The 27,546-nt window shown below is 44.8% G+C and overlaps 9 protein-coding genes across 9 annotated transcripts; 4 read left to right on the forward strand and 5 right to left on the reverse strand.

Moving 5' to 3' along the window:
• Positions 1-41: 41 nt before the first annotated feature.
• Positions 42-2,775, reverse strand: L199_001272 (uncharacterized protein; the record flags this gene model as incomplete). Its single annotated transcript, XM_064887027.1, has 15 exons — positions 42-212; positions 293-361; positions 434-659; positions 722-785; positions 859-934; positions 989-1,080; positions 1,150-1,424; positions 1,495-1,563; positions 1,631-1,837; positions 1,898-1,929; positions 2,010-2,064; positions 2,122-2,330; positions 2,413-2,506; positions 2,612-2,684; positions 2,754-2,775. 15 exons carry the CDS (start codon positions 2,773-2,775, stop codon positions 42-44), a joined length of 1,734 nt encoding a protein of 577 aa, XP_064743099.1.
• Positions 2,776-3,472: 697 nt separating this feature from the next.
• On the forward strand, positions 3,473-5,268 carry L199_001273 (uncharacterized protein; the record flags this gene model as incomplete). Its single annotated transcript, XM_064887028.1, has 6 exons — positions 3,473-3,735; positions 3,792-3,886; positions 3,947-4,034; positions 4,104-4,780; positions 4,834-4,965; positions 5,036-5,268. 6 exons carry the CDS (start codon positions 3,473-3,475, stop codon positions 5,266-5,268), a joined length of 1,488 nt encoding a protein of 495 aa, XP_064743100.1.
• A 915-nt stretch (positions 5,269-6,183) lies between these two features.
• Positions 6,184-8,152, reverse strand: L199_001274 (uncharacterized protein; the record flags this gene model as incomplete). The annotated part of the gene is made up of 12 exons (XM_064887029.1): positions 6,184-6,274; positions 6,332-6,370; positions 6,441-6,850; positions 6,910-6,921; positions 6,986-7,106; positions 7,168-7,246; positions 7,310-7,329; positions 7,385-7,428; positions 7,495-7,543; positions 7,596-7,605; positions 7,675-7,688; positions 7,758-8,152. The coding sequence occupies 12 exons, from the start codon at positions 8,150-8,152 to the stop codon at positions 6,184-6,186; spliced, it is 1,284 nt and encodes a 427-aa protein (XP_064743101.1).
• A 723-nt stretch (positions 8,153-8,875) lies between these two features.
• L199_001275 (uncharacterized protein) lies at positions 8,876-11,258 on the reverse strand (the record flags this gene model as incomplete). The annotated part of the gene is made up of 8 exons (XM_064887030.1): positions 8,876-9,350; positions 9,416-9,530; positions 9,592-9,821; positions 9,895-10,366; positions 10,430-10,582; positions 10,650-10,736; positions 10,806-11,006; positions 11,069-11,258. 8 exons carry the CDS (start codon positions 11,256-11,258, stop codon positions 8,876-8,878), a joined length of 1,923 nt encoding a protein of 640 aa, XP_064743102.1.
• Positions 11,259-12,732: 1,474 nt separating this feature from the next.
• On the forward strand, positions 12,733-14,072 carry L199_001276 (uncharacterized protein; the record flags this gene model as incomplete). Its single annotated transcript, XM_064887031.1, has 2 exons — positions 12,733-13,493; positions 13,556-14,072. The coding sequence occupies 2 exons, from the start codon at positions 12,733-12,735 to the stop codon at positions 14,070-14,072; spliced, it is 1,278 nt and encodes a 425-aa protein (XP_064743103.1).
• A 193-nt stretch (positions 14,073-14,265) lies between these two features.
• Positions 14,266-15,804, reverse strand: L199_001277 (uncharacterized protein; the record flags this gene model as incomplete). The annotated part of the gene is made up of 3 exons (XM_064887032.1): positions 14,266-14,541; positions 14,612-15,449; positions 15,551-15,804. 3 exons carry the CDS (start codon positions 15,802-15,804, stop codon positions 14,266-14,268), a joined length of 1,368 nt encoding a protein of 455 aa, XP_064743104.1.
• A 433-nt stretch (positions 15,805-16,237) lies between these two features.
• L199_001278 (uncharacterized protein) lies at positions 16,238-21,412 on the forward strand (the record flags this gene model as incomplete). The annotated part of the gene is made up of 22 exons (XM_064887033.1): positions 16,238-16,301; positions 16,379-16,425; positions 16,510-17,267; positions 17,476-17,819; positions 17,884-17,968; positions 18,018-18,110; positions 18,178-18,236; positions 18,284-18,524; positions 18,586-18,712; positions 18,772-18,846; positions 18,960-19,308; positions 19,367-19,466; positions 19,528-19,596; positions 19,758-19,890; positions 19,966-20,036; positions 20,092-20,123; positions 20,189-20,291; positions 20,347-20,386; positions 20,440-20,483; positions 20,548-20,720; positions 20,785-20,995; positions 21,109-21,412. The coding sequence occupies 22 exons, from the start codon at positions 16,238-16,240 to the stop codon at positions 21,410-21,412; spliced, it is 3,522 nt and encodes a 1,173-aa protein (XP_064743105.1).
• Positions 21,413-22,041: 629 nt separating this feature from the next.
• Positions 22,042-24,897, forward strand: L199_001279 (uncharacterized protein; the record flags this gene model as incomplete). The annotated part of the gene is made up of 11 exons (XM_064887034.1): positions 22,042-22,489; positions 22,563-22,826; positions 22,915-23,008; positions 23,073-23,337; positions 23,417-23,482; positions 23,568-23,661; positions 23,764-23,905; positions 23,989-24,072; positions 24,160-24,212; positions 24,310-24,410; positions 24,496-24,897. The coding sequence occupies 11 exons, from the start codon at positions 22,042-22,044 to the stop codon at positions 24,895-24,897; spliced, it is 2,013 nt and encodes a 670-aa protein (XP_064743106.1).
• A 510-nt stretch (positions 24,898-25,407) lies between these two features.
• On the reverse strand, positions 25,408-27,019 carry L199_001280 (uncharacterized protein; the record flags this gene model as incomplete). Its single annotated transcript, XM_064887035.1, has 8 exons — positions 25,408-25,542; positions 25,625-25,701; positions 25,784-25,854; positions 25,946-26,128; positions 26,201-26,471; positions 26,579-26,699; positions 26,769-26,887; positions 26,986-27,019. 8 exons carry the CDS (start codon positions 27,017-27,019, stop codon positions 25,408-25,410), a joined length of 1,011 nt encoding a protein of 336 aa, XP_064743107.1.
• Positions 27,020-27,546: the final 527 nt, after the last annotated feature.

A 27,546-nucleotide genomic window follows, 5' to 3' on the forward strand; every position in this document is an offset into this window, starting at 1 on the left:
TACTATTGCTGGCTCGAGAAGTCGTCCTTACTGTGCTCGATTCACGCTGATGTTTTACCTCTACCTTCTATAACATTCGAGACCTTCTCTAGGTAATCCCACTTGACATCATCCTCAATTCGTATGCTACCATTATCTTTGGGACTAAGGACCTTGACTTGGGTCCATAAATCGGTACCGAAATTGACAGGTCTCCAATTAACGAAGTTTGCCTGGCATTTATGAGATCGATGGTCAGCGACATGTCTGATCTCAAAGAGCTGAGGATGTATGTATTCGACAGTCAACTCACATAATCTTTGATCCATTCTCGCATCAAGGCTTCTTCGTGGGGTTTTGGTCCATGGAAAATAGAGAAATTCTATCAATCACACCCATGATGACATCAGCTCATATCGAATATTCAATGAGAATAGTACATGTGGGTACTTACGTGGATAGGTCTATCCATCGCATGGGTAACACCAAATTTGGGAGGGGCGAACTGCATGACGAATTCGGGTACCCATCCAATAATATATCGATGGACGGAATCCAGCGGTACACCTGCATCTCTCAATTGTCTAGCGAATGATCGACTGGGTGCTCTCACTTGACCGTCTGAGATGATATCTCCAAGTACCTTGGTGTACGAATCAATATCTGGGTTAGGATCCGGGCTGCGAACCGGAAGATCATCAGCACATGCCGAAAGTCAGTCGGGGAATCGGGGGATACTCACTGTTGATATGGTTCTTTGATTTTCTGATTCAAGTACAGATCTATCATCTGATCGACCACAGTAGCTACATTATAACAATTCAAAAGGTTAGCTTAGCAATTTTTGAGCTTGATAGACTGATTGTAAAGCTCACTTACTGGAGTAATACTGATTAACAGCCTTGTATAGCGAAATCTCATCGGTGACTCTAAAACCATCTCGATAAAGCGTTTCCTACATTCACAAAATATGATCAGACACTATTCACTATATTAATGGTTGACTTACCTCATCTTGTACCTCTCCAATGATAGCAGCCATATCTCTTTTCTTGAACTCTTCGGCTAATTTGCCATCGTATAACCAGGTCTTACTCGTGGCTGAACATCGCAAATCATCCATCAATCAGCTTTCACTCTTCTATTCGATTCCCTCGGATTTGTACTGACGGAAAAAGACACCGTCTTGTACTGTCCTGAACGTGAACTGTTCGATCGTCATGATCTTTCGGGTCAACGCTTCTGCAGGTACCGCTCGTAATCTCGATAATCTCTCTGGACCAGATAAAGATAATGGGATATCCAGTGCGCTTAATAGCTGTTCGAATTGAGTTTGAGTCTCTTCAACAGTTTTGGGTAAACATGGGATTGCCTGTGCGAATTCTGGGTCAGATATATAGTAAAATCGCCGTATTTTCAGGTATGATGGACTAACATTTGATATCCTGAGTATATAAATCAACAGTCAGCCAACGAAACTCAGATGTATCGTGAATAACGCAATTTGCAACTCACAAAATAGCACGCTGGAATAAGCCGCCCTCGGTAGGTTGAGCTTGTAAACATTCATGAACCAATTGGGCGCTGGAGTATTGCAAGTCTTCCTCAGCACACGGCTTTGTCTGGGGTGTCGGCGACGAGCAGGACTTACTGCGTAGAATAAGCTCCTGCTGATCTACCTCCCAGGACGACTCTCTTAGGATTACCACCCAAAGCAGCGATATGATCATGGATCCATTCCAGAGCGACCCTTTGGTCCCACAATCCGTAGTTTCCCACTGAACCATCGAGGGATTCGTCTTTAAGCTCTTTACAAGCTAAAAATCCGAAAGCGCTGACTCGGTATCCCAAGGAAATGCTGTTTGACAGAGTTAGTCATATCCTCCTTTTTTACCAGAGTACGCTAGTAAAATCTCACAAGATACAATTGAGACCTCCGGTAGTTATAAGCTGCAATGCCCATAAATTGTGAGTTGCCCCCGGAAAACCGAAAAAACCGAAACCATCATACAAACATGGATGCTACTCACCTCTGTGGGATCCATCTTGGGATCGATACTAGGATCTCCAATCTGTAACCAGCCACTGCATCGTACCTTCAGCACCCGCAGGATCGTGAACCCTGACATTGCTTAGACTTACCCATGTAGATAAGCATACACAGAATATCCGCCTGGAGGTGGTGGACCGGAAGGCATCCAGATATTCATCTTCAAGCAATCCTCATCGTAAGGGAAAGCCTTTGCTGATCCGTCATCCTCGGCCAGCTCTGATACAGGGAGAGAAGTGTAGGTAGGTTGAGGACATGGGAGTCCAAATTCGACAGCATTTCGAGGTTGACCATCTGGTGACTATATGACATACACCCACCCCAAAAGGCAGAAATGATCGCAGATTAGTTCGGGTTTGCTTTCATGATATATAAGTACTTACATAAGAATATCCCTTAGGTAGCGGCCTCGGTCGCCTGAATCGATACTCGCCAGTAGGAGGTAGCGCATATGGGACGTTTGCAAATCTCTTGACTCTACAAATCGACTCAAACTATCAATAATCCAACGTACCTTTTTTCCGATATGTCTTACCCAGCCAGACTGGGTACATTTTTACCGACCGACTACGTCAAGCTCACCTTCCATCAATCAATGTACCTTTCAGCTGACCGAGCTCTCCCAAGTCGGCCGTACATTCCTCGTAGGTATATTCTAAACGTTCACAATCAGCACCTTCAGCGGGCTGGCATGACGAATGAAGCACGAGATACTCAAACTAACTTGGTGAAAGGACGTTACCCATATTGCTCAATGATGTTTGCTGATATGACCTTGTGATCAGTACAACGTATAAAGGATGAGAAACAACAAGTCGACGATATCCCAAATTGCAGGTCCACTCTATCGCTATCACACACATATCTCCTCAAAATCCGAAGCTCGCCAACACTTCCTGTGAGTGTGGTCCATCGGCCACCTATCATGTTCGGCAAATCAGCGCAAGATAGCGCAGATAAACGATTCGGTCAATTTTAGCCGATTTCGCCGTGACGCTTGCGTCTTTTGGGAGAATCGGGGGCGATGGTTCCTTAGCCTTACCCTGAACCAGAAAACACAGTCTCACATCAAAGCTACAAGGCTATCGGAACACCCGTATCGTGAATTTTCCAATTCAATCGGGTCGACACCTTTGACGCTGAGGGATGGTCTGCTGACCACTAAGCTCGGGTCCACTCCTGTTTTCCTATCTCCACCGTGTCAAGAAGAAAGTTCGAAAAGAAGAATCGCCACCCTACAAAACCAGGACTACTGCCTGGATTTACGGTATTACCAAGAGTGGACATCTTCGGCGAGCCAACCGGTGACCTAAGAGTACTTGCTTTGGCAATCTCCTCTAAAAGTTTAAATGAATATATAGAGACGTCCCAGCATTGGAGGGGTTATCTTTCCCATCCAATTCGATGTTCTAAGTAACATCTTCTACATACGTCCTAGCCAAGATGTCATATAACGTTCCCGAAGTGCCCACCGACGAACTCAAGCAAGAAATCCCTATGGACGAGAGTAAAATCCATGAAGTCGATCATGCCGTGGCTGAAATTGACCCGGCTGTGGAGAAGCGGGTTCTATGGAAGATCGACCGAGTCATCATGCCTCTGGCCATATTGGTATACTTCTGTCAGTACCTCGACAAGAGAGGTTTGGCTTTTGCCGCTATCTTCGGTCTGAAGAAAGACTTGAATCTCAAAGGTCAAGACTATTCGTAAGTTCCGCTTAGACATGAGTACATATATGGGCGTCGCTGACACAACAGTACAGCTGGGCCTCAAGTATTTTCTACTTCGGTACTCTCGCTTCTCAGCTCATTTCGATCAAGATTCTGCACATGTTCTCCATCAAAATTTACGTTGGAGGTACGCTGATCAGGTATAATCACCTTCATGAGTCCTGCTGACCTAACGCAACCCCATCAGTCACCGTCGTATTATGGGGCGGAGTCATGATGGCACAGGCTGCGCCTCAGAAAGCCGCCGACCTATTGGCCGTTCGATTTTTGTTGGGGTGAGTCTAGCTTGACGAGGATCAGGTTGACCACCAGCTAATCGCTATATTCTGTGATATATATCACAGTTTGATGGAAGGTTCAGCCTACCCTGCCTTCGTCTTGATGATCTCCTTCTGGTACCGAAAGGCGGAACACCCATCCAGATTCGCTATGTTGGCCGGTGCCGACATCTTCGCTCAAGGTCTCGGTGGTCTTTTCCTATATGGCCTCAGTTCAATCAAAGGTCATATCCATGGATGGAGGATCGCTATGCTTATCGCTGGTGCAATGTCCATCTGTATTGGTCTGGCTTTCGCCTACTTGATTCCAGCTGATATGAAAGGCGCATGGTTCCTTACCGCTGAAGAGAAGCAAATTGCTCACGATCGAGTTGCCAGGGAACATGCTTCAGCCCACGAACGGCATTTCCAATGGGACCAATTCTGGGAGACTATGAAGGACCCAAAGTTCTACTTGGTCTTCTCCTGGGCTTTCCTTCTTTGCGCCTGTACTGTGCTCAATTTCGGTACCCTTATTCTCAACGGTCTAGGTTACTCGAGCTTCATCACTACGGTTCTCCAACTTCCAGCTTGTGCGATGCAAGCCACTTGCTTGATCCTCGCCACTCTGTCTTGTAGGAAATTCCCCAATCACAGAGGGTATATACAAGCTGTTTGCGCCGTGGTTCCTCTGGTCGGAAGCATCTTACTTCAAGTCTTGCCTTTCGAAAATAAATGGCCGCTTGCTGGTTCTCTTTGGCTCAGTGAGTGATTTTAGATTCGCAAGCCTTACAACAAAGCTGATTATCGCTTGTAGCCACCTGCAACTACCACATCTTATCGGTCAACTTGTCAATCATCTCATCCAACATCAAAGGTCACACTCGAAAAACCCTTTTCTCCACAGTTTACTACCTCGGTTACGCCACTGGATGTATTGTTGGTCCTCGTGAGTGGACACTCTCCTACGTATTCATTATAGAATGACCGATACTGATTTATACCATCGGTAATGGCAGAACTCTTCCGAGATGAACAAGCGCCTCTGTACAAGACAGCCATGAGAGCCATCTCATCCATGTACGGAGTTTACATCGCGTTCATGCTCCTGTTCATGGTGCTTTGTAAGATGGAGAACAGCCGAAGAGATCGACTGGCAGCGGAGGGTAACGAAGAAGCTGTTCCTCGTCCGGCCGCCAACTACGATAACAAGACTGACAAGCAGGATTTGAGTTTCCGATACGTCCTTTAGACTTTATTGGAAGGAGGATTTTTTATGTATGGGTGGCTTGCGAAAGGGTAATTTGAAAGACTTTGCTCAAGGATGCGAGTAGGGGAAAATCAGTGATACACTTTTTGATTGTGGCCTTATATATGGTGGTTACTCTTGTATATACACTTGCAAATTCTTTGTCGTTACGCAGGGCTTGGTGTTATTCCAAGTGGTACTATGACTGCATCAGCCTGATGGAAGTGTCATACAGCTTGTGCGCTGATGATATCTTGACCGGAAAATACAGGCAGATCTGCAGTAAATGAGCTCGTGCAGAAAATAGCTACTGTACTGAGAGACACCAGAAACCTACTTGACTGGGTATTTTCTGCTCTTAATGGATCGTCCCGAGGACTGGGATGGATATTTCAAGATTTGACCAGCAACCACCAAACTTGGCAGATAAGATCTCATCCTCCACCGTTTGAAGCAACTCCACAACTTTCAATCCTTCTCCCGAACATCACAGATCGACTGCAACTTATGCCATATAGGCATACACATTTCTTTAGGGTGTATTGACTGAGGTGACGATACAGCAAGATCCTCGATCTCTTGAACCTCACGGCCAAATTGGACTCTTCCTAACGAAAGGAATAAATACATATCTAGAGTTCTCGTAGCTGGCATGCCAAGTCTCATTGCAGAAAATCTGGTATTTGTTCAATATGAGAAAGGCTACTGATCCTCCAGCCTACAGCTCTCGTGGGTGAGTGTAATGTATCTCAAATAGGTATCGCTGAACAATGATATGATACATTCGTTTACAACCAAGAGTGACAGAGAGTCGAAATCGCAGATGAAAGAATCACGTTGAAAAGTCCATACAGATGTATTCTACAGTGTCTTGCCTAACCAGCTACGATGTTCTATACAGCGTCCACCAAAATATCTCTAAGCTGTGTATTCTGTCTGCGAAGCATTCGAGAATTGGATTGATGCGGAACTTCGCATCAAAAGTCCATTAACTGATCGAGCGATGAGTCTAGGAAATATCATCAGCATACGCATCCATAGCAGCTGTATCCTCATAAAGACTCACTCGGCACTTGACCAACTGACATGTTGATTATCGTGATATCTAATAGTTCAATCCCTCACTCAGCTTTGGCCTTTCCATATGGGAGGCTGATTGTAATTGTATGACTCACGCTAAACCCATTCTACCGAAATTAGGTAATCTACCATCAATAGTCATCCTAAATCTTGATACATCCGTTATACCGAACAATTCTGGATAATCCAATAAAATTTTCCAGAACTTGTTTAAATCGAACAACATGACATTACTATCTCCCACATCATCTTCAAACTGTTTCACGGAGGATCTCAGATTATCGTTGAAGTGAGTCACAGATAGTTCGACTCTCTCGTGAATATCGTATCCAACTTGACTTGGTAGTTTGTATTTTGGTGAAAGGTGTAAAGGAGGTAATGTCATGAATAGGAAATTTCGTGCGCCGAGTGAATGTAATCTCCTGGATTGACTGATCAGGGAATCGACCAGTGCTTTGGTAGTTGCTGGTATATCCAAACCTCCTCCTTCGTGTAGATCATCTCGCTAAGAAAGTCATGTCAGCTTGTACCGCATAAAACCTCTCAAACAGAGCGTAAGCTTACGTTCAGTCGACCCTGTGCGTGAAAGAATGGTCAGCCAGTCATCACGATGAATACCGAAGGGAGTTTGTGCACCTACATTATCGTTGATACCGAAGACTACGATGAAGAGCGTATCATTGGAATGCCAGTCCACCTGTCTCGGTCCCGGAAGAGGTGTGAAGAGGTCTTCGAAATCGTTGATCTGCGTTTCAAAGGTACTGTATTACGATGTCAGCTAATTGTAGGTGATTAGAGTCAAAACGAAACGATAACACATACCCGTAACTCTCTAGACCAGGGGGTAAGACTGAATGATGAATGGTAGCTCCGACCTTGGCCAAATTCCAGTATTGCAGGACTGTCACACACTGTCGGTCAGCCTACATCTTCTCATCGCTTTTATGAGACACGAGCGGCTTACTGTGGAAATCGTGAAAGACCCTACAAGTATCTTATATCTAAGCCTTGTCCATGTACAGCTGATCGACTGACTCACGCATAGAGGTAATCAGGCCATTTCATATCCGTTGCTTTACCATGCTACAGTATCTCCATTCTGTCAGATCTCCGGTCCTCGGTTTCTACAGCGATCATGAGAATGCTCACCAGTTCCTGGAAATGACCCCAGTCTACACCATCTTTTCGGTAATCCTTACTAAATATGTTGGTCAGCTACATCTCATCAGAAGACGAGATATACTACTCACTCTCGAGTAGCTGAACGTATCCAAAGGGAGAGGAATCCATGTCAGACCAGATCGGTTCTGCAATAGCAATCAGACTCACAGAACGAATCACCACTGCAAATGAATTGCCAATACATCAGAAATATCTCACACCCGATCGACACAGGGCTTTTTTTGACTTACAAAACAAACAATTTCCTGACTCTTGGCCAATCGAATGGTACTCTCTCCTTCGCCTCCCCCATACCCATCTCTATCTCCATTATATCATCATCCTCAATGACCAGTCCATTTTCCCCCTCCCTACCCGTCGAAGTAGGTACACCAGTCTCTTTCCAACTTCTCACCTTTGGAAAACTCTTCACATACTCATCAATCGGATGTTCCTTTACAACTCCTTCATTTGACAGCGCCGCTCTTTTCAGGAACTGTGAGTTACCCAAAGATTCCGGGGACAAGTCCGCTTTGAGGGTGAATAACCATACTCCAGCAATGATGAATATGGATAATACGCAGAAGCGCATTACCCGTCTGGAAGGGTAGATCAGGTCGGGGGAAGATGCTCGTCTACGTGACATGATGATGGATTTTTACGATGGACAAATCTGAGCGTAGAGAGGAATTTTGATAATGATGCGAAGTTGGGTTGAGATATGAAGAAGGACATCTTCTACTTCTATTATTATATGAACCCATTTTGGCTTGCATATCTCCACTACTCCCATATCATACCTTCCTTTCCCCGCATTTGCGTAATGACTGACAGTACGGGAAAAATAAAGTATGTATATCAAGGATGTACGAAATATTCATACCATACACTTTGTTTCACAATTGAGGGTTAGAGCTGATGACCCGGAAGAGCGGGAGGACGATGATTACGACTAGATGCCATATAGTTTCTCATGACCTGAAAGCGATGTTGGGGATACGCTGCACATACTGTAGATGCAAAAAGTAGGATGACGAGGTGGTGGTATGAAGTTAAGGGTAAAAGCGACATGCGGGAACGCTTCGATGGGAAAAACAACGTAACCTCGCCCACACAGGAAAGCGGAGATCGCCGGTCTATGTTGTCAGTGGCTGCAGGAGATCTGGTCTGTGCGCGAACGTTACTTTGCATACTTGGTACTTGGATTATCTGTCTATCTACTTTGTTTTTTCACTGTTATTGATTAATATTATAGGTTATGTAGCTACGAGCGAGGAGTATCCCATTTGATTCTGTAGTGCTCTCTCCCACCGCTTGCACCTCGACAAGATGCAAATCAGGTTATCTTATGGTCATGCCATAGATCCCTCTATACCTTATTCGCCATAATCTTGGTAGATCTGTTCCTGTCAGCCTCCATGCTTCCCGGATCATAACCGTCTGGAACATTGCCATGTGAGACCAAGTCATTCTCAACAGCAGTCCTAGTGGGCGAATGGTCGTGTTGAGTCTTCTCCTTAGTAAGAACGGGAACTTGGAATCCTTCGGCATCTGGTAAACTCTGTTGATCGCCTAATCTTGGGTTTCGGAGACATAATGATGCGAACACCAATAATGAGGAGATACAGATACCTGTGATGGTAAGGTATCTTTGGACTTCGCGGTAGGCTTCACTGGCAGCTTCTCTTTCTGGGGTACCAGGTGGATACTCCGCTACCAAAGCCAAGGGACTCGCAAAGACAGAGGCGGCCATAGTCGATGCGTCTGCTATGCCGTATCGGGTAAAGGCATTCAGCAAGTGTTTGGGGAGACTGTTGTTCCAAATCGCTGAGGCAATTGTGTTACTACGACCCAACAACGATTATTTGTCAATCAGCATTGATAGTATGGAGCAAAGGTGTTGACTCACCCAAGAGCACTTCCAATCGAGTAAGAAGCGAGATACAACGAAGTTACAGTGGCTGTTCGCTCGTGCTGTACGGCAGATTGAATCATGACTTGAGTAGGGTATGGGAACAGACCACCTACAATCGCAAACTAAGTCAGTATTATGGCAAGATGTTAGTTTGGCTGCATATGACCCACCTGCGATACCCAATACAACTTCCGCACCGACCAAACCGGCGAAATCATGTGCGGAGAAACCACCTCGGTATCTGATCAAGAGACCAAAGGCAAGTACGAAGAGGAGAGTACCGGCGACGATGAACCATTTCAATCTTCTGACACGTCTGATCACTAACCCCAAGGCGACACCGACGACCACCGAACAGAACGAATAGATATTTTGGACTCGGGTGGCAGACGTGACATCTCTGTACGGTATGAACTTGTTCAGCATCTATCGTTCGATCAAATTGACTGGGACATGTGAAAGGATTGACTTACCGATCGAAAGCCAAGGTGAGTGTGTAATACAAGTAATCACCCTGGGTGTACCAAGCGGTATTGAGTAGCATCGCAATACAGATTGGCGCTAGCACCATTCGAGTATCTTTGAACAGTCTGAATGGGACAGCGGGGTGTTTGGCAATCTTGGTTTCCCAGATGATGAAAGCCGGTAGGGCCACTACAAATCCAACGACCAAAGGAGCGATGATATGAGCAGCCTTCCAAATGTTACTTGTACCTCCAGCCAAGGTGAAGGGGACGAGGATCAAAGCGAATGTAGCTGCGAGGAGGATCAAACCGATGATATCGACTTGCCAGAAGATCTCCACCCATAGAGATGGTTGGGCGAGTGTCTTGAGAGGCGAAGGAATCTCGTCTAACAGGCCTTTACGATTTGCTCTCCATTCTGCTTCTACCAGTGAGCCGAGTAAGGGGATGGCCATAGCTGGGAAAATGATCGCCCACATCCCTATGTGTAAACAGGTAATCAGCTTCGTTAATTGCTATATATGTGGGTCATGAGACGGCTCACCGATACCCCATCCCCAGGTCGTAGCTTCCAGCACAGACGATGCGACGTTACCAGATACCCATGCGTTGATGATGAATGGCATGGCGGGGATGTAACTGAAGAATAAACGAGATCGGAGTGAGGTGACATCGGCGATCAACACCTCAACGAGGACTGAACGGTCCATTCAATTAGCATATCCGCCTTGAAGGCCTATTGCAAGTGGTCTGAAAGGACTCACGCATTACACCAGTATAACCAAATTGGTACAGGACTGCGCCGCCGGAGAACGCAGAGAGGTTATGAGAAGTAGCTTGAACGATTGTACCTGTTCAAGAGTGAATGATCAACCTCAAATTGGTGGGGAATGAGAGCGTCAGACGTGCGTGTGACATACCGATAGCATAGAAAACCACACTGATAAACAAAATACTGATACGACCGAAGTAATCGGAGATCTTCGCGTAAGCGGGTTGCGCAGCAGCAGCTACGACTGATCTAACCACTGTCACAGTGGAGATTTGCGATGAAGTACCCAATTCGGACAAAGCGGTAGCTTGATAGGTGTATCGGACCGTACCATCTAAACCGTAACTATCTGAAAAGCGGATGAAACGTATATCAGGGGACCGCTCATATGCTTAGTGGAGGATGACTTACAAGCAACTAGGAAAACGGAAATGAACAAAACCCATCTATGCCAAGTGGTAAAGCAAGAAGCGATGATTTCGATTCTCCTTACACCTGGTGATTTGTCACCGAAAGCGGTCGCATTGTCACCTTGCTTTTCAAGCTCTTTGGTAACTTCTAAATCCGGGTATAAAGGATCTGGAGATTTGTTGGGATTCATCTTGATGACCAATACTTTGGATTAGATCAAAAGATCAAAGTGGATCGGTATGGTAACCGTAGAATCTGTCAAGACGATATACAAAAGAAGAAGAAGAAGAAAAGGAACTGAACCAAGTATGATGCTGAAGAAGATCACTTCATTTATATGTACCTTTTAGGGAGAAAAGAAAAAAAAGCCCCCTTCCATGGAGCCATTTGGTCATCTTCGTTTATCAGATAAAAATTTTGAAGGCACGACGTGAGAAGGATGAGAACCCTAAAGCAGAAGGGAGGCTAGAAGTGTTCTGTTTTATTTGGTTTTACAAATTTTTCGACGTCAGGAAAATGACTCCACTCCATCTGGTTATTGTATCTCCGAAATTAACTTTGAGATCTTGGCACGATACCCATAGCTAGTCGTCGAGTGTGTTTATCGGCCGATTTTGGCGTTATCTGATACGAGTTTGTCATTTGATTCCGGACTCAGAGGTGAATTTTTCCTTTTTCGAGGGTCGAAAGATAGTTGATTTCGCTTCTGTATTGCGCAACGCATTGTAACTTGCATGCAGCTCCTCATGTTTCATTTGAATTTACCCAAGATGGTCGGCGATCAAGGGCAGGACGAACGGTTCGGTCGAAGATCATTTAATCTCGTTTACTGACATGGTCTGAATAGAGTTGCTCCCATCGTCTTCCTCTTCGCTTTCCATTTGCAGCTCAAGTACAATATCGCAAGTACGCTAGTTACGCTAATTGTTAGTGGGTTCATACCCAAGATAATGGGTCTAGCTTGTTTGAATACGTCTACACTTTCAGTAGCGTCCTAATCAACCTACTACTTCACAAGGATAGATTTGCCACGCAATCAACTTTCTCATTAAGATTTCTCTCCGCGAGATGAGCTGCTTTGACTTACTCTTCTTCCCTTCTGGTACGCAGATGTCTACCATTTGACTGTCCCGGCGATCTTCCTACCTCCCTCACCTACGATGAGCAATCGGCCGACACAGACATATCCCAATTCGACTACTATTAGGCTGACGTCATTTACTCAATATTACCGGATCTGACGCCAAATCCCCAGTTTGGCGATTCTTGGTGCTCCAAGATTACCCATATACAGTTATATCGACATCCTCCACTATGTACATGGGTTATACGGTCCACTGCGTAGGTAATAATGCATATTATACGACTGACTTCTTGAGCCACAGTATCGTTGATACTTGAATCCGTTGTCGCAGTATGTTGGTCCTCACTTCCAAGCAAAGCGATCCGAGACTGAAGGAGGACCCGGTCTGCCGGATATTCCGGATATTCCGGATATGGCACAATCCAATGTTAAGCGATCTAAGCGAACCACTCGAACCAACGTTGAATCACATCTCACCAATGCCAACTGCATCACATCCCATTGGACTGGTCGAACATACGATAGTCAACTGCTAAGCTAAGGTCCTCCTCGTGTATGCGCAGTGCTCTGTTCAGGTGGGATGGAAGATCGACCAGCCCGTTCCGAACGTCAGACTCGGTTCGATACCACACCAGGCAATGCAACTTCCAGAGGATGGTCCGCTTCTCAATCTACTGTCAGACCTTCACCTAGTCCAAACATCCACGGAAAAGGATCAAGATCGAGATCACGGTCGAAAGCCCGCTCAAGCTCGAAATCACGTACACGTACACACACACGTGCGAAATCAACATCACCGTCCCCTCCTCCATCCCAAGTACGAATACAGCTTGCAGAGGATTATCGCTCACGTCTTCCTTTGATCGCGTCACGATTCATAGGCTATCGTCCTCCAGGTGCCGTACCGCCATACGAACCTCTTCCCATCCCACCTTTCATGTGGTTACAGCACATATCGTTGAAATATGAAATATGGTTATTTAGCTTTGTCGGGTCATTCGTCGGTATCTTACTGGTAGAAGCTATCTGTTCAACCAACACGGTATTTAGAGAGGTATATGGTTCGCCGGTGATCGTAGGATCATTCGGTGCAGCTTGTATACTCTTATTTGGAGTTATCGAAAGTCCCTTAGCTCAACCTAGAAATCATATTTTGGGGAATTTGATCGGTGCTATCATAGGTATTGCTCTGACCAAGTTGTTTACCTTAACTGGGAAAGATGAATATATGGATAGTCTAGAGAGTAATGGGAGGTTCAATGGAAGGAGTTTTGTGAACGGGGGATTGGCAGTGGCTGTCACTATGTTGATTACCTCCATGTTGGGTATGGTACATCCACCGTGAGTTTTGATTTTCGGATTTATTCCATTCATCACCTTGCTAATCAATTCTCTTATAACAGAGCAGGTGCGACTGCCCTAGCAGCTGCTACGGACCCATCGGTCATAAATTTATCATGGAATTACATCCCGATCGTATTATGCTCTGCACTCTTACTCATCGGATGGGCATTGTTGATCAACAATTTGGGACGAAGGAGATATCCAGTATATTGGTGGAACCCTCAGCGATACTTTGTCAAGCCTGATCCCGAACTAAAGGAAGGAGATCAAGATCCCCAGAAAGGGAGATCAAGTATGATGAGAGTGAGATCGAGAGAAAGTGAAGAATTAGCTTTGAAGACTTTAGAAGAAGGTAGATTACGTCAACTTGAAGATGGAGGCAGATCACCTGAAGCGCTGCTTGTTGATAGGATGCAAGGTCATGGAGGTCATCTGAATAATATAGTACATGCTTCAGACGGAGCGAGGGGAAGTGATGATGGGGAGAGAAGGTGGAGAAGTGTTCGTGAGCCTTTGGGGAAGATCATGTCCAGACACGATCGAGAGCTTGCGGAGGGTGCAGAGGGAGATAGGTGATTGGATGATAGGTATACATGGAAGGACACGATCCAGTTGTACAAGGCATTATTACTACTGTATGTATAAGTATTGTATGAGATAGGATGACTGATATCGAAGATACAAAGATACAATGATATATTTTCGAGTGGGAATATACCTGAACGCATTTCCCTTGGAGTTATTGGTGTATTTGTGTATTTTCGGTACCTCACCAGATCAATTCGACGTATTTACTCCTTCCACTATTCCTGAACAGACTTACCACTTCTTTCTTCATTTTACCCACACCTTCACCGTAATCTGTTCCTCCATTGCCGCATTCCGTTATACCATCAACGACTGATTCATCCAAGCTACCTCCATATTCCTTCAGCCCTCTTAATCCTAACACTCTTAATGAAGGTAATTTGGTCTTCCCGGGTATCAACAGCCCTTCCAAGATCTTAGGTGTGAGCTCGATTCGAGGGAACGACAGGTCCAAAATCTATTCAAATATTCCATTAGCTTATAAATCACCGTCATGTGTGCCATACGGCCAGAGCTGGAAGACACACCTTCAAAACTATCAATTTCCTGCCTAGCGTACCAAACCCCCTTCTTAGTCCATCTTCGCTGAACCCTTTTCCTCCGAGCCTGATTCCCACTAGGGATAATTCCCTCAATCCTGTAGGTAAGACGGATACAAGCCTGTCTAGATCTGATGGTAATGTGCTATATCCCAAATTTAGGGATGTGATCGAGCTGAGATTGGGTATTCGCGGGAGAATGGATTGGGGCGACGCATGGAGAGTTAGTGAGAGGTGGGCCATGGTAGGTTCAGATATTGAGGGAGAATCCCAGTCATTTCCATCATTTTGATTTTGTTTATCAGATTCTAGTATTCCGTCACCGAACGTTAGGCTCGGTGGATCTGGCGGAGGATCAGATGATATAGCTAAGATAGACTTATCTGATAACCTATGTTGACTGGTGGAAGGTAAGAGAGAAGCTGTGTGGAGCAATGATGATTTTAGGTGTAGGGAGAGATATGGTGTTTGTTCGCGAAGTATTCGTCCCAGAGTATATGATTCTTCCGGTTCATCCGGATTGCCTTCCTCCGGGGAGTAAAGGATCGGCTGATCGTCTTCTAGATACCTTAATACGGTTCTGAGGCAGTGTTCCACCAAAGTATTCGACTGCGTCGTAGGACTATTGCGCAGCAGTGATGTAGATGATTTGAGCTGCCAAGTAGTGATTGGTTGAGAAGACTTTGTAGCATGGGCGTGACTCGGAGCTATATCTGTAGTAGATGATGAGGATTGAGATGGTCGCCAGGAAGGTGGTGGAGCTGGACCAGCTACTGATCGAGATGCTTGACGATGAGCTATATTGTTACGGCGGAGGATCTCGGCGCTTCAGTGATTCGAAGCGATCAGCATCAGCCTACTCAGAGAGTCTCTCAAAGCACAATTCTACAAATGTTAGGCCGTGTCGATGATAGAAGGCAAACTTACGGATGTACCCCACCATTCTCAACCTCCACCAAACCCCCTATCCCACTCGACCTACTAGTAGAAGCGATAGGAGATGGTGCCCATACTCTTTCACTAGTACTGGTCCCATTGAGATGGGGTGGTACATCCCTAGGTCTCGAGTTCCGAGATGAAGAGAGTAAGTCGTTGACGGATTTTTCTGATTTGGTGTCTGTCTTCTGGGTTTGCTGAGATGAGTGAAGGAGGTGCTTGAAAGTCGGCAGGTGTTTTGGCATTGGCTCTTGTGTGAGAAGAGATGGTGATAGTGATTGATTCGATCCTGAGGGTTATACTTGGTGGTCTAGGTCTGTGTCAAGGTGAAATCTTGTGAGCAGTGGATGAAACCACATGTATCGTGGTGACCTAGGGATACGTTTGAAATATAATCGCTTGGATGAGCTTGATTGCCACCGTTGTTACCCCGCAATTGTCCCACGTGCAATGACCCTGACTCCACAGTAGGTGTGCTATGACCTCCGGTTCGCTTTAGGCCGATCAAGATGACACAGTACACAGTGGTACGGTGGATCAGATGATAGTCAACTACACAACGCATCGCTCACACTCTGATCTTCATCCTCATTCCCCTCATCCTCCTCATCACAACAGACATAGTCACCTTGCTATTCCAATCTGTGTCGGGCCTTCACCTGTGAGCATACTGCCAGGATGAGTACATACGACACGACATCCCGCAGACCCAGCGGATATCCGCAAAGGACCAACGAGGCTAGTGAGTGCAACCTCTGCCCATTGATCGCGATCCGGGCTTCACCTGGTAGTATGAGCTGATGATCTCTGATAATGTAGAATATAAGCACCTCGGATCTACCCACGGTCGTTTAGACCAATTTATTGTAAGTGTTATCCACTGTCTCCCCAGACACTATACTCCTTTGTTCGCCAAGCCAAGCAGAGCTGACCATGATAAACATTTTTAGGGAGGTCATTATGCAGATTACAATCTCTCTTCCCTCCTCTTCGCCCATCGGCTAGATGATTCCAAACACGTGAAGCTAGAAGTATGGTCCGCGCCCAACCGATCCAAGCCGTCTTTCGAAGAGGCCAAGCGCCAGAACTATCGGATCGCTCATAAAGGTGAAGAATTTGGTCCATCATGGTCCAACCACTGGTTCCGCATTACTATACACATCCCATCGGAGTGGTCAGCGTACGAAAGAGCTCAACTCGAATTCGATTGTTCGGGCGAAGCTATGGTCTACACGGTTGAAGGAGATCCAATCCATGGATTGACAGGTGGATTTGGTGGTGATCGACGAGTAGAATTCATTATCCCTCCCGAAATGAGGGATGCGGGAGTAGGACATCTCTATATCGAAGCGAGCTGTAATGGGATGTTCGGTATTAACGATATGGATCCACCCGATTCCAATCGATTTTACAGATTGAACTCGGCGGATCTGGTCGTACCGAATATGGAAGCTTGGAGGTTGATGTGGGATTTCAACGCGATCCATCAAGTCTACAATACCTTACCTGATGATTCGCCCCTGTCCAAGCATTCGCTATACGTCGCCAACGAGATCATGAATGTTTTCAAGAGAGGTAGTCTAGAGAGTGTTGGGAAATGCAGGAAATTGGCAGAAGAGATTCTAGGGAAAGAGTGGGAGAAACAAGTTGGAAAAGAGAGTGAAGATGCTGAGAAGCAGAAAGGGACATTGTGGGGCATTGGTCATTGGTGAGCTATCTTAGTCTCTGCCCTGCACTTTCATGATCTCTATGTCTCGATCGTCCTCCACCTCTCCACCTCAGCCCATCTTATATGATTGCTTCACCCTTTATGGCTGTCCCACAGTTATATAGCTTTCATCCTATTCGCCCTTGCTGTTTTCTACCTGTGAGATGCCTCAGGATTTGAATACTAACACTCTTCATTTCCCCCTTAGTCACATTGACACAGCTTGGCTCTGGCCCTTCTCTGTCACTCAACAGAAGTCCGCTCGATCTTGGTCAACCCAATGCGACTTGATCGATCGATATCCCGAACATCGATTCTCCGCGACCCAAGCTCAACAATTCAAATGGACCGAAGAGCTATATCCCACTTTATTTGCAAGGATCAAAAGCAAAGTATCAGAAGGGTCCTTCCAACCGCTGGGTGCAACTTGGGTAGAAATGGATACGAACATGCCCTCCGGCGAGGCTCTGGTCCGACAATTCTTGTACGGTCAGAGATACTATGAAAGTAGATTTGGGTTCAGGGCGAAGACTTTCGTACTACCTGATACTTGTTAGCTCTCTGCCATTCTCATTGGCTTGAACGACGAGGCTGACGATAGCTCTTGCTGTGATAGTCGGTTATTCTAGTCAATTGCCTCAGATCTCTCGACAAGCAGGTGCACCTAATTTCTTTACGCAGAAACTATCTTGGAATTCGATGTAAGCTACATGAAGGTGATTCAAATTAAGCTCATGAGAATCGCTGTAGTAATAACTTCCCACATACTACCTTCAATTGGGTCGGTTTAGATGGATCACAAGTGCTTACCCATATGACTCCGGTGGATAATTATAACAGTCAGTAAGTATCGTTCAGTCAGCTAGGAAGCGTCAAGGGCGATCAAAGCTGACCATCGGAATTGTACCAGGTGCGATATCGGAGACATCAGAAGAGGTATGACAGGACATAAGAACCTGGATGTTAGCTGTATGTCAGATAGCATCCTTCTTAGCCATATCTCATGCTAATCCCAGTACCAGCTCAATCGCTCCTACTCTTCGGTAATGGGGATGGAGGTGGTGGACCTACTCCACCAATGCTCGAAAAGCTCCGAAGAGCACGAGCGATAGGTAAACGATCCGATGCCGGTGGTCAATTACCTCTCGTAAAGATGGGAGGAAGTTTCGACGAGTTCTATGACTCGGTCAGGAAAGAAACTGAGAACGGCACGAGATTACCTTACTGGAGAGGAGAACTGTACTTTGAACTTCACAGGTCAGTTATCACTTCATCTAAGGTCAATGCAAGCTGACTTGGTTTGCTTTGGGCCGTGTAGAGGAACATATACTTCGCACGCATCGATCAAGAAAGGCAATAGGAAGAGTGAGATCCTCATGCGAGAAGCTGAGTATGCGGCTACGATCGCTAGTCTGATCGACCCGGATTATGATTACCCAAAGAAGGTAAGTTAGCTGTATTACGATGGCGATCGCGATAACCAAAGCTGACGAGATGAGAACAGCAACTTGATGCTGCATGGGAAGATCTATTATTATGTCAATTCCATGATGTTTTGCCTGGAAGTGGTATCGCTATGGTACGTATCACTTTCACCTGTCGTACCGTTCAAATCATCAATTTTCAGATGCGTGCAATCCTGTTTTATTATTGAAGAGCGTATCAATACTGATAACAAGGAGAACTATTTAGATCTACGAAGACGCCGAGAAGAAATACGCTTCGATTCAATCGTCTATCCATGCCGTGATCAATGAAGCTTACTCGATAATCTATCACTCGTCTTTCCCGATCTCAGCCGAAGAACCAACTAAGATCGCTGGACCGATCTTCGCTGTCAACAATATACCTGACTATCCCCGACAGGAAGTCATGAGTGCTCCTATCAGCGCCCATACGCAGATTGAATCGAAATCAGCTCAAATTAGTAAAGATGGTCAGACAGGTTATATGCTGGTAGCTACGAAGAACGATGAGAATGGTCATGGGGATTTGATGATGGCTAACCCTAGAGGACTGTACGCTAACCCTAGAGTCCAAGGTGAGCTTCTGGCATGGGTAGCCCCTAATTGCGCATCGGCTGATCTCATCATTAACAGTCACTAAGGAGAAGGATGATCTCTTCATCATGGCCAATAGTGTATTGTCAATGAAGATTGAGAATGGGAGAATCACCAGTATCTATGATAAAGCCTTGGAGTGAGTTGACTGGCGGTAAGTTTGATAGAGTCGAAGCTGCTAACAGCCTTGTAACGTATAGTAAGGAACTTATACCCCATGGTCAGACTGGTGGTTTGGTGATTATGGAAGATCATCCAAATTACTGGGAGTGAGTCATTTCTATTGCCAAGATTGAGCCATGAATGATCGTACTGATTAAGGCTTCTTGTTTGCTATCCTACTTAGTGCATGGTGAGCTCTATTGACTTAGCTATGGCGCAAATCGCAATACAAGTAGTACCCGGGAGACTGATCGTGTGCGTCTTCTAGGGATGTTGACGAATTTCATCTTGAGAAACAAACTCATCTAAAGTTCGAGTCCGTGCATATCAAAGAAGAAGGACCGCTGCGAGCAATTGTTGGAGCTAGTCTGCAAATCGGTCAAAGTCGCATTGAAGTCAACGTGAGTTTATGGCTTACACCGCTACTTATCATCATGGGATGGGAAAGCTGAGATGTGCGATATGTGGATATGTAGATCTCAATGGACGCCATTCCTGCCTCTCTCAGAGCTGATGCAAGAAGTATGATCCGATTTGATGCTGTCATGTGAGTCTCAATCTTGGTAAAGTCATTGATGATAACAAATTAAATGAATCGACAGCGACTGGCGAGAGAAACATCAATTCTTGAAGTGTAAGCTAGCCACTACAAACGTGTGATGTCCGAAGCGGCAAGCTGACGCAAGTTTCATTTAACAGTCGAACTTCCACTTGACATCTACTCTGACTTTGCTACTTACGATACTCAATTCGGAACGGTTGCGAGACCTACTCATAGAAACACAAGTTGGGATGCTGCCAAGTGAGCTGTTCATATCGATTAGCGGTGAAGTGCAGATAGCTGAAGTAAACGATAGGTTCGAAGTTTGTGGACATAAATTCGCTGATCTATCCGAGGTGAGCTGGCATGATTTCGAGAGTAGGGGTATTTAGCTAACGAATTATATCAGTATGGGTATGGTGTAGCTATTCTGAATGACTGCAAGTACGGATAGTGAGTAGCTTCATAGTCATGTAGTCCGATACAGAACCTGGTTTAGATTGGAACATCCAAATAGTGCTACCCAAGGTAACATCATGCGACTATCTTTACTCCGGGCACCCACCCAGCCCGATGCAGACTGCGATATGGGCACTCATTCATTCTCATTTGCGATTTACCCTCATAAAGGTACTTTCATCGAGAGTGACGTGGCTAAAGTCGCGTATGCCTTCAATACTCCTATGAGACGTGAGTGAAGCACTTCCCTTGGTACGTAGATTTATGGCTGACGATATGTCATGTCCCGATATAGTGCGATACTCGAAAGACCCTGTTGATATTGCGCTTGAACCACTGGCTTTACAATGTCCGTTCAAACTTCAGAACGCGTCTAATGTGATGCTCGAGACTATCAAGCGAGGAGAAGACGATGATTTCTCGTCTCATAGAACGGACGGAAAGAAGACCATCGTTTTGAGGTTGTATGAACATCTGGGTGGACATGCGAGGGCTGTCTTGAAAGTGTGAGTCGATATGTCCGTGATTTATCCGCGTCTTGGAGTTGTATAGATCCCAAAGCATGCAGTGAATCGCTCGCTGACAGTCTTTCCGTATCACTCATTTGGCATTGATATAGCACCGGTCTAAATGTTCTCAAAGCTGAATCAGTCAACATCCTAGAAGATCACTTCGAGACGCTCAAGATCCATTCCCACTCGGAGGAGCATAATTTGACCTCTACAGAAGAGGCCGACGAGGAGGAGTCTTGTGGGGACAAGAAGAAGAGACCACCTAAAGACGATGGATCTTCAGCGATCAAATTATCCTTCAGAGGATATGAGATCAAGACTGTCAGATTGACCATTGGAGATTCACATTATAAGGACAAGGATGGGAAAAGGGAAAGAAGGGAATCAGAATGCAGTTGGGTTAAGATCTAGTTGGTGTAGACTTTGGCATCCACGGGGATGGAGTGAATCTTGGCAGAAAGAGGATGTGATTGGAGGAAATCTTCACCGCTGGTCGGATTCTTGTATATGCTGTCTGCTATTTGCTTGGTTGTGAATTACTGTCGACTGGATCCAATTAAATATCAAGAAATGAATGAATGGATAAATGTTCTGAAAGTGCACAACGACTCAATCGCGCATAGTACACCGACACTCTGCCACAGTCTAACTTACGTTAATGCCATGGTCGAGTGTGGTGTATGAGTGAGTCTAAGCGCTACTAATTCAACGAAGTTACTCACTCCCCGTACGCGTACTCTTTGGTAATTCGGTAACTCGCAAAGGAGCAGATGCAGCAGGTGCTATTTTCAGTAACTTTGGTGTCGGAGTTGGCCGAGTGTCAGGTGAGTGGGACTCACTCTCGGTCAAACCCGATGTCTACTTTTGTTGGAATGAGATGGGATCGCATGTATAAGTTACTTCTGCTGCTATTCATCGACTTTCTTTCATCTGCCAGTATTGTATATACTTTTGTACTTCTGCTAGCACGCGTACTTCTTCGTTACTGTGGATATTCCGGAGTCCTCTCGCTTTTTGCAATATAGACGTGAGGGCAGACGATGTCTATTGATAAACCAATACCGATCCGATCGGAAACAAGTATAACAGAAACACCGACGAGTTCGACATCTACACTTGCAGGAGAAGAAGGAGGCGAGAACTTCAATACTCTCATGAGCATGTCAAAAGGTAAAGAATGTGATTTGCCGGATGTACCACCGAGGGATTATGGGGCTGGTCAGAAGGGAGTTGATGTCGAGGCTGGACTTACAAGATCGCCTTCTATCCAAATAATCCGATCTCCATCTCAACAAGTCAATACGGATAAAAACCAGAATCAGAATGAAAGCGAGAACGAGAATGAAAACGAAAAGCAAATCATAGAGACTCAGGAAGAAGAAGAGATAGAGATGATTGACGGTAGACCCAAAGATATATATGATCGATTCACGAAATCACAAAAGAATCGAATATTGTTTATTGTCAGCTATTCAGCCATTATCGCTCGTAAGCCTCAATCCCTCTCAGATACAGCAATGATATCATGCTGATATTATGTGTGTCGATTTGATCGACGTAGCAATGACTTCTTCCATATTTTTACCTTCCATTCCTCAGATGTCCGAGCAACTCCACACCTCCGCCGAAGTAATCAACTACACCGTAGCGATATTCATTCTAGTCATAGGGATAGCACCTGTCTTTTGGTCACCTTACGCAGGATTCTACGGTAGAAGACCGGTCTATCTGGCTTCGATGCCAATCATGGTGGTTTCTAGTATTGGAGTCGCGTTAAGTAAGAATGTTGGGGGAGTGACGGCTGCAAGAGTTATTCAAGGGATAGGTAAGTCGATTTATAACACTTTAATGTCTCTCATCTATTGTTCAAGTTTGATTTCCATGCTAATTCAAAGTTACCGTATCGTCTATAGGTAGTTCTTGTTTCCTCGCGGTTGGAGCGGGGAGTATAGGGGATATCTTTAGACCTACGGAGAGAAGTAGGGGTATGTCAGCGTTTTATATGGTGTAAGTGTATCTCCTTTTCTCCGTTCGCAATCCCCTCTCATGGCTGGTCCCTTTTACATTGTAGCACGCTCTTAGGACCAGCCCTCTCTCCAGCCATAGCAGGGATATTCACAGAATACACTCCAGCAGGATGGCGATCATGTCAATATTTCCTAGCTGGCTGTGGGGCACTGTCGATCTTCCTCGTGTTCTTCTTCTTACCTGAGACTTCACATCCGCCTTTACCCCATGATACACTCAGACAACAAAAGGGCAAGAAGTTTATCTGGTATTTCTGTAATCCCCTGACTTCATTGGGATTATTGAGATGGCCAAATATCCTTGTTGCTGTGAGTTACTCATATACGTCATCTAGTCATCTATTTTTCCCTTTCCATTAGGGCTAACACGTTGTAACATGGAAAATAGACGTTCATATCGAGTTGCGGTATGATTGATACTTATTGCGTTTTGGTACCTCTTTCATCTGTTTTTGTAAGTGGTCTGTCTTCTGCAATTCTCATCTATATTATCTACTGATGTGATTCTCATTGACCTTTTAATATTTCAATATTTGTAGAAAGAAAGATACCATATCAACAACTTGGCAATTGCAGGATGTCTTTACCTAGCTAATGGAGCGGGTAACATACTAGGTTCAAAAATTGTTGGACGTAAGTCCTACTTTCTTACTTCTGCCTTCTTCGTTTTTCTTTCGAAAATATGAGATCATAAGAATAGAGGTTGATCTGTTTTTTTTTTTTGGCGTAATGTAGCTTGGGCTGATGCGATAGTGGTCAAGTACATTGCTAAAAGGGGATATAGAAGACCTGAAGATAGGTTGAAATCTGCTTTATTCGGTATAGGCGTTATTATGCCTTTATCGAATCTGGCTTATGGATGGTTATTACAATATGGGTAAGTACACTGACAAACATCTTGTCTGCCACCAAATATCGATCATTGAAGTAACTCACTGACTTACGGTTGCTACGTTGTAGAGCTGGTGGGATAGCTGCTCCACTAGTCATGGTATTCTTGAATGGTCTAGCGTTGATGTTCGGTTTTGCACCGTTGAATACTTAGTGAGTGATACGAATCAAACTAGCCTTATGGCGAACTAGGTAAGATACACGTGGTGTGTGCTAATCATCTTCGGCGCTGAATCACAGTCTGGTAGATGCCATGCAAACTAGAAGTGCAGAAGTGATCGCTGTGAACAACTGTAAGTGTGGACGTGCCGTCTATATACTATACAGTTGATCATACCAATATATTTGTAATAAACACGATGAGGTCGACTGACTTGAGGCTTTGATTAGGTATCCGATATATATTCGCGGCGGCAGCTTCAGCTTGTATATTGCCCATTGCCAATGCCATAGGATGGGGATGGACAATGACGATATGTGCAATCTTAACTGTGAGTGTCGTGCTTTTCCAGCTACCACCATTCTCTTACCAACCAGAACTAGGTGCTGACTTGGTTGCTTGTTTGCACGTAACAGTGGGTAGCGGCACTTGCATTATATCTGTTGTACAAATACGGTGATAGATGGCGTGAAAAAGCTAATATGAAATATGGAATAACCTCAAGGGAGGCTGATGAAGAGAGAGTGGAAAGTGGAAAAGATGAAGAATCGGCCGTGCGGGAAGATCAGCGCGGTCAAAGTGTGATCGAGAGAAAGGATACACCCACTGCTTCAGCAGAAGAGATAGGAACCGACACAGTACAGACCCAGAATCAAGAGGAGAAAGTAGGAGAAATAGTTGCCAGACCTAACAAATCGAGTGGTCCAAGGAGTGGTATCAGGAGGACCAGAACGAATACCAGTGATTTACCCAATGTCCAACAGGTCTTGAAAAGGACAGTGTCGTTAAGTGGACAGAGTGTACATGGTGGTGGATAGATATATTAGACATACATATCAGTATATATATGTAGCATAAGGGGAAGAAACGGTATAATATGTACTTGACGCATTGACTGTTTGTATTTAGTATACGTCACAATCATAGTGCAATCACTTACTTGCTCATTTGCCAGTCCTATACGAGACTACCGTCTTGAGATCGTCAAGATTGTTTTCATCATTTCTACGTGACACTAATCTGACATAGGATAATTCAATTAAATCCAAAAGTCACCTAATAACTGATCATCTATGTATATGTAATATGATAAATTAGGTATGATATGAAACAGATAGATCATTTTTAAGTAGAAGGAAGCAAGAAACTCAAATCAACACCTGATAAGATCTTTTCTCACAAAGATTCGACAAAGAAATGAATAAACAAATAAATAAATAAATAAATAAATAAATAGGTAGATTATTTACAGTAAACATGGACGCTGTAGTATGATCTCAATCGTGTATATCCCCTTAACCCCTTTTTTCGCATCGTTTTAAGTTTATCTAGTGATATGCTCCATAAACATCTTCTCCCCAATCATCTTCCGTTATACTCTTCCAAGCGAGGTATATCAACCCTACTGATCCTGCTTCCATTAGGGTAGAGAGGAATGAACTGTTCACTTTTCCATTTGACGCCTGATGTCACGATATCAGACGATTGTATATTCTGTTAGCGAAAGGCAAGGGATTGGCAGAGATGATGAAAAAGAAGACTTGCATCACATAATGGCTGAGAGACTAGGAAGAATACTACTTGCCCAACTGCGAAGAGGATGAAAGCGCCTAGGTATAATACTGATTTGGTATAGATCGCAATTCAGTAAGCTGGCTTTTCGGGATACTGTATACCTTTGGTCAAAACACAGACATCACTCACGAGCAGGTTTGGTTTCCCTCAAAGTATTCAAGGTGATATATAACATCAAGACTGTATAAATGACCACAGCACTACCAAATGAATACCCCAATGAACGATATTGTAGTCAGCTTCTACATTTTCGACAAGGCTTTTCTACCATCTTCGATGCTGGATACTCACATGGCAGGCCATAACAAGGTCAATATGAATAAGGCAATATTCTTCAAGTACGTTACGTCGTCACCCGAAATTTCAAATACGTTGGTCCATCCTAGAGAAGTATCCAACGAGATGTATAAGGTAGGTATGAAGAATAAGATAGCAAGGATCGATAATGGTGCTATGGCAGCTGCTGTACCGTCTCTGAATGTACATCAGTCAAAATGTTTCAGTTTATACCGCGTGCAAGCAAATGATGTATTCATGAGGACTCACTCGACCACCTGCGTCGCTATAATAGCATTCCCCAGCAAAATCCAAAACAAACTAGCGATCAAGGCGACATGTATACTGCTAAGTATCGAGAGAGCTGTTGAACCTTGTTCCAACAAGGATGACATCGTTATGATCTGCAGGGCAGAATGGACCCCGTATAGGAAAAGGAAGAAACGAAGTTCGATATGTCCCACAGCAGCTTTTCGCTTCGAGGCGTGGACTGATAGTGAGATGGCGAGGAGGAGTGATAGGGCGGAAAGGACGATGAGAGCTGTAAGTTGATATAGATTAATGATTAACTGGTTGTATCGAAATCGCCCCTTTTGCTCTTATCACACACGGCATGACATCTGGTGAGCAGATGAAATTTGAACTCACCTATATCACCTGGTGATCCCCTATGTCCCACTCTGGCGATTTCACAGTTACTCCCCACACCTACACCAGCATCTGAACGAGCGACCTGAACGACCGGATCTTCCCTTGCGCTCTCACCCGTCTTCACAAAGTGATGCAATACAATGAGTCAGTCGATCACCGAGTGGGTCGGAGAGGAGGATCAACTCACTACGTTGTAATTAGTGAAGAACTCTGAAGAGTCTGGGAATAGGTTGGTGAGTGATGGTGGATCGGCGTTCCATATTTGGGAGAATAAGAGATTACATTGCGGTAAGACCGTGTGAGAACCTGCGATGTTGGGATATGGGTTATATCAATATCAATCTGATTGGTGACGACTATGTTCATAAAAGGATATCGTCTCAACCCTTAGATCGTCTACTCACAGATCCAAGAGAATGAACCGAATGGATCTGGCATCGTGGTGACTCGGAATCCTTATCACCCGTTTCCCAATCCGCTGTCAATCTTCTACAGGTATACAGTAGTAACGTCAGAGGTAAACTCGTTGATAAATCGATTCGCGAAGATAAAAACTTCGATTTCCAATAGAGAGGAATCTGCAAAGTCCAAGCTCAGCTGGTGCTTGAAGATCCGGGATAGTTAGGTTGTCAAGGACTTTGAAGTAGAATGGTCGTCAAGTCAAGAAAGCCAAGAAAGCGAAAGCGACCGGCGCTTGATCGTTTCGACTACTGCTGAAGTGATGATGAGAGGGAATGGGATGGTGAGAAGATGGGTATAGGGTATTGATCATATGATCATAGTCAGAAGGAAGAAATGATGTTGACGCTGTTTGTCATACGGTATGGGAAATGCAGAAGGTGGCGACGGCGCAGACAAGGTCAATGCTCACTTACTGGGGTATGAGGCACAACGTTTCACCCCCTAAGATATACCCAAGCTTCAATCTGCAGTTCTGAACAGCTGGTCTGGTGCGGTCTGGAGTC

Source organism: Kwoniella botswanensis, chromosome 1, assembly GCF_036426115.1.
Source record: "Kwoniella botswanensis chromosome 1, complete sequence".
NCBI lineage: Eukaryota > Fungi > Basidiomycota > Tremellomycetes > Tremellales > Cryptococcaceae > Kwoniella > Kwoniella botswanensis.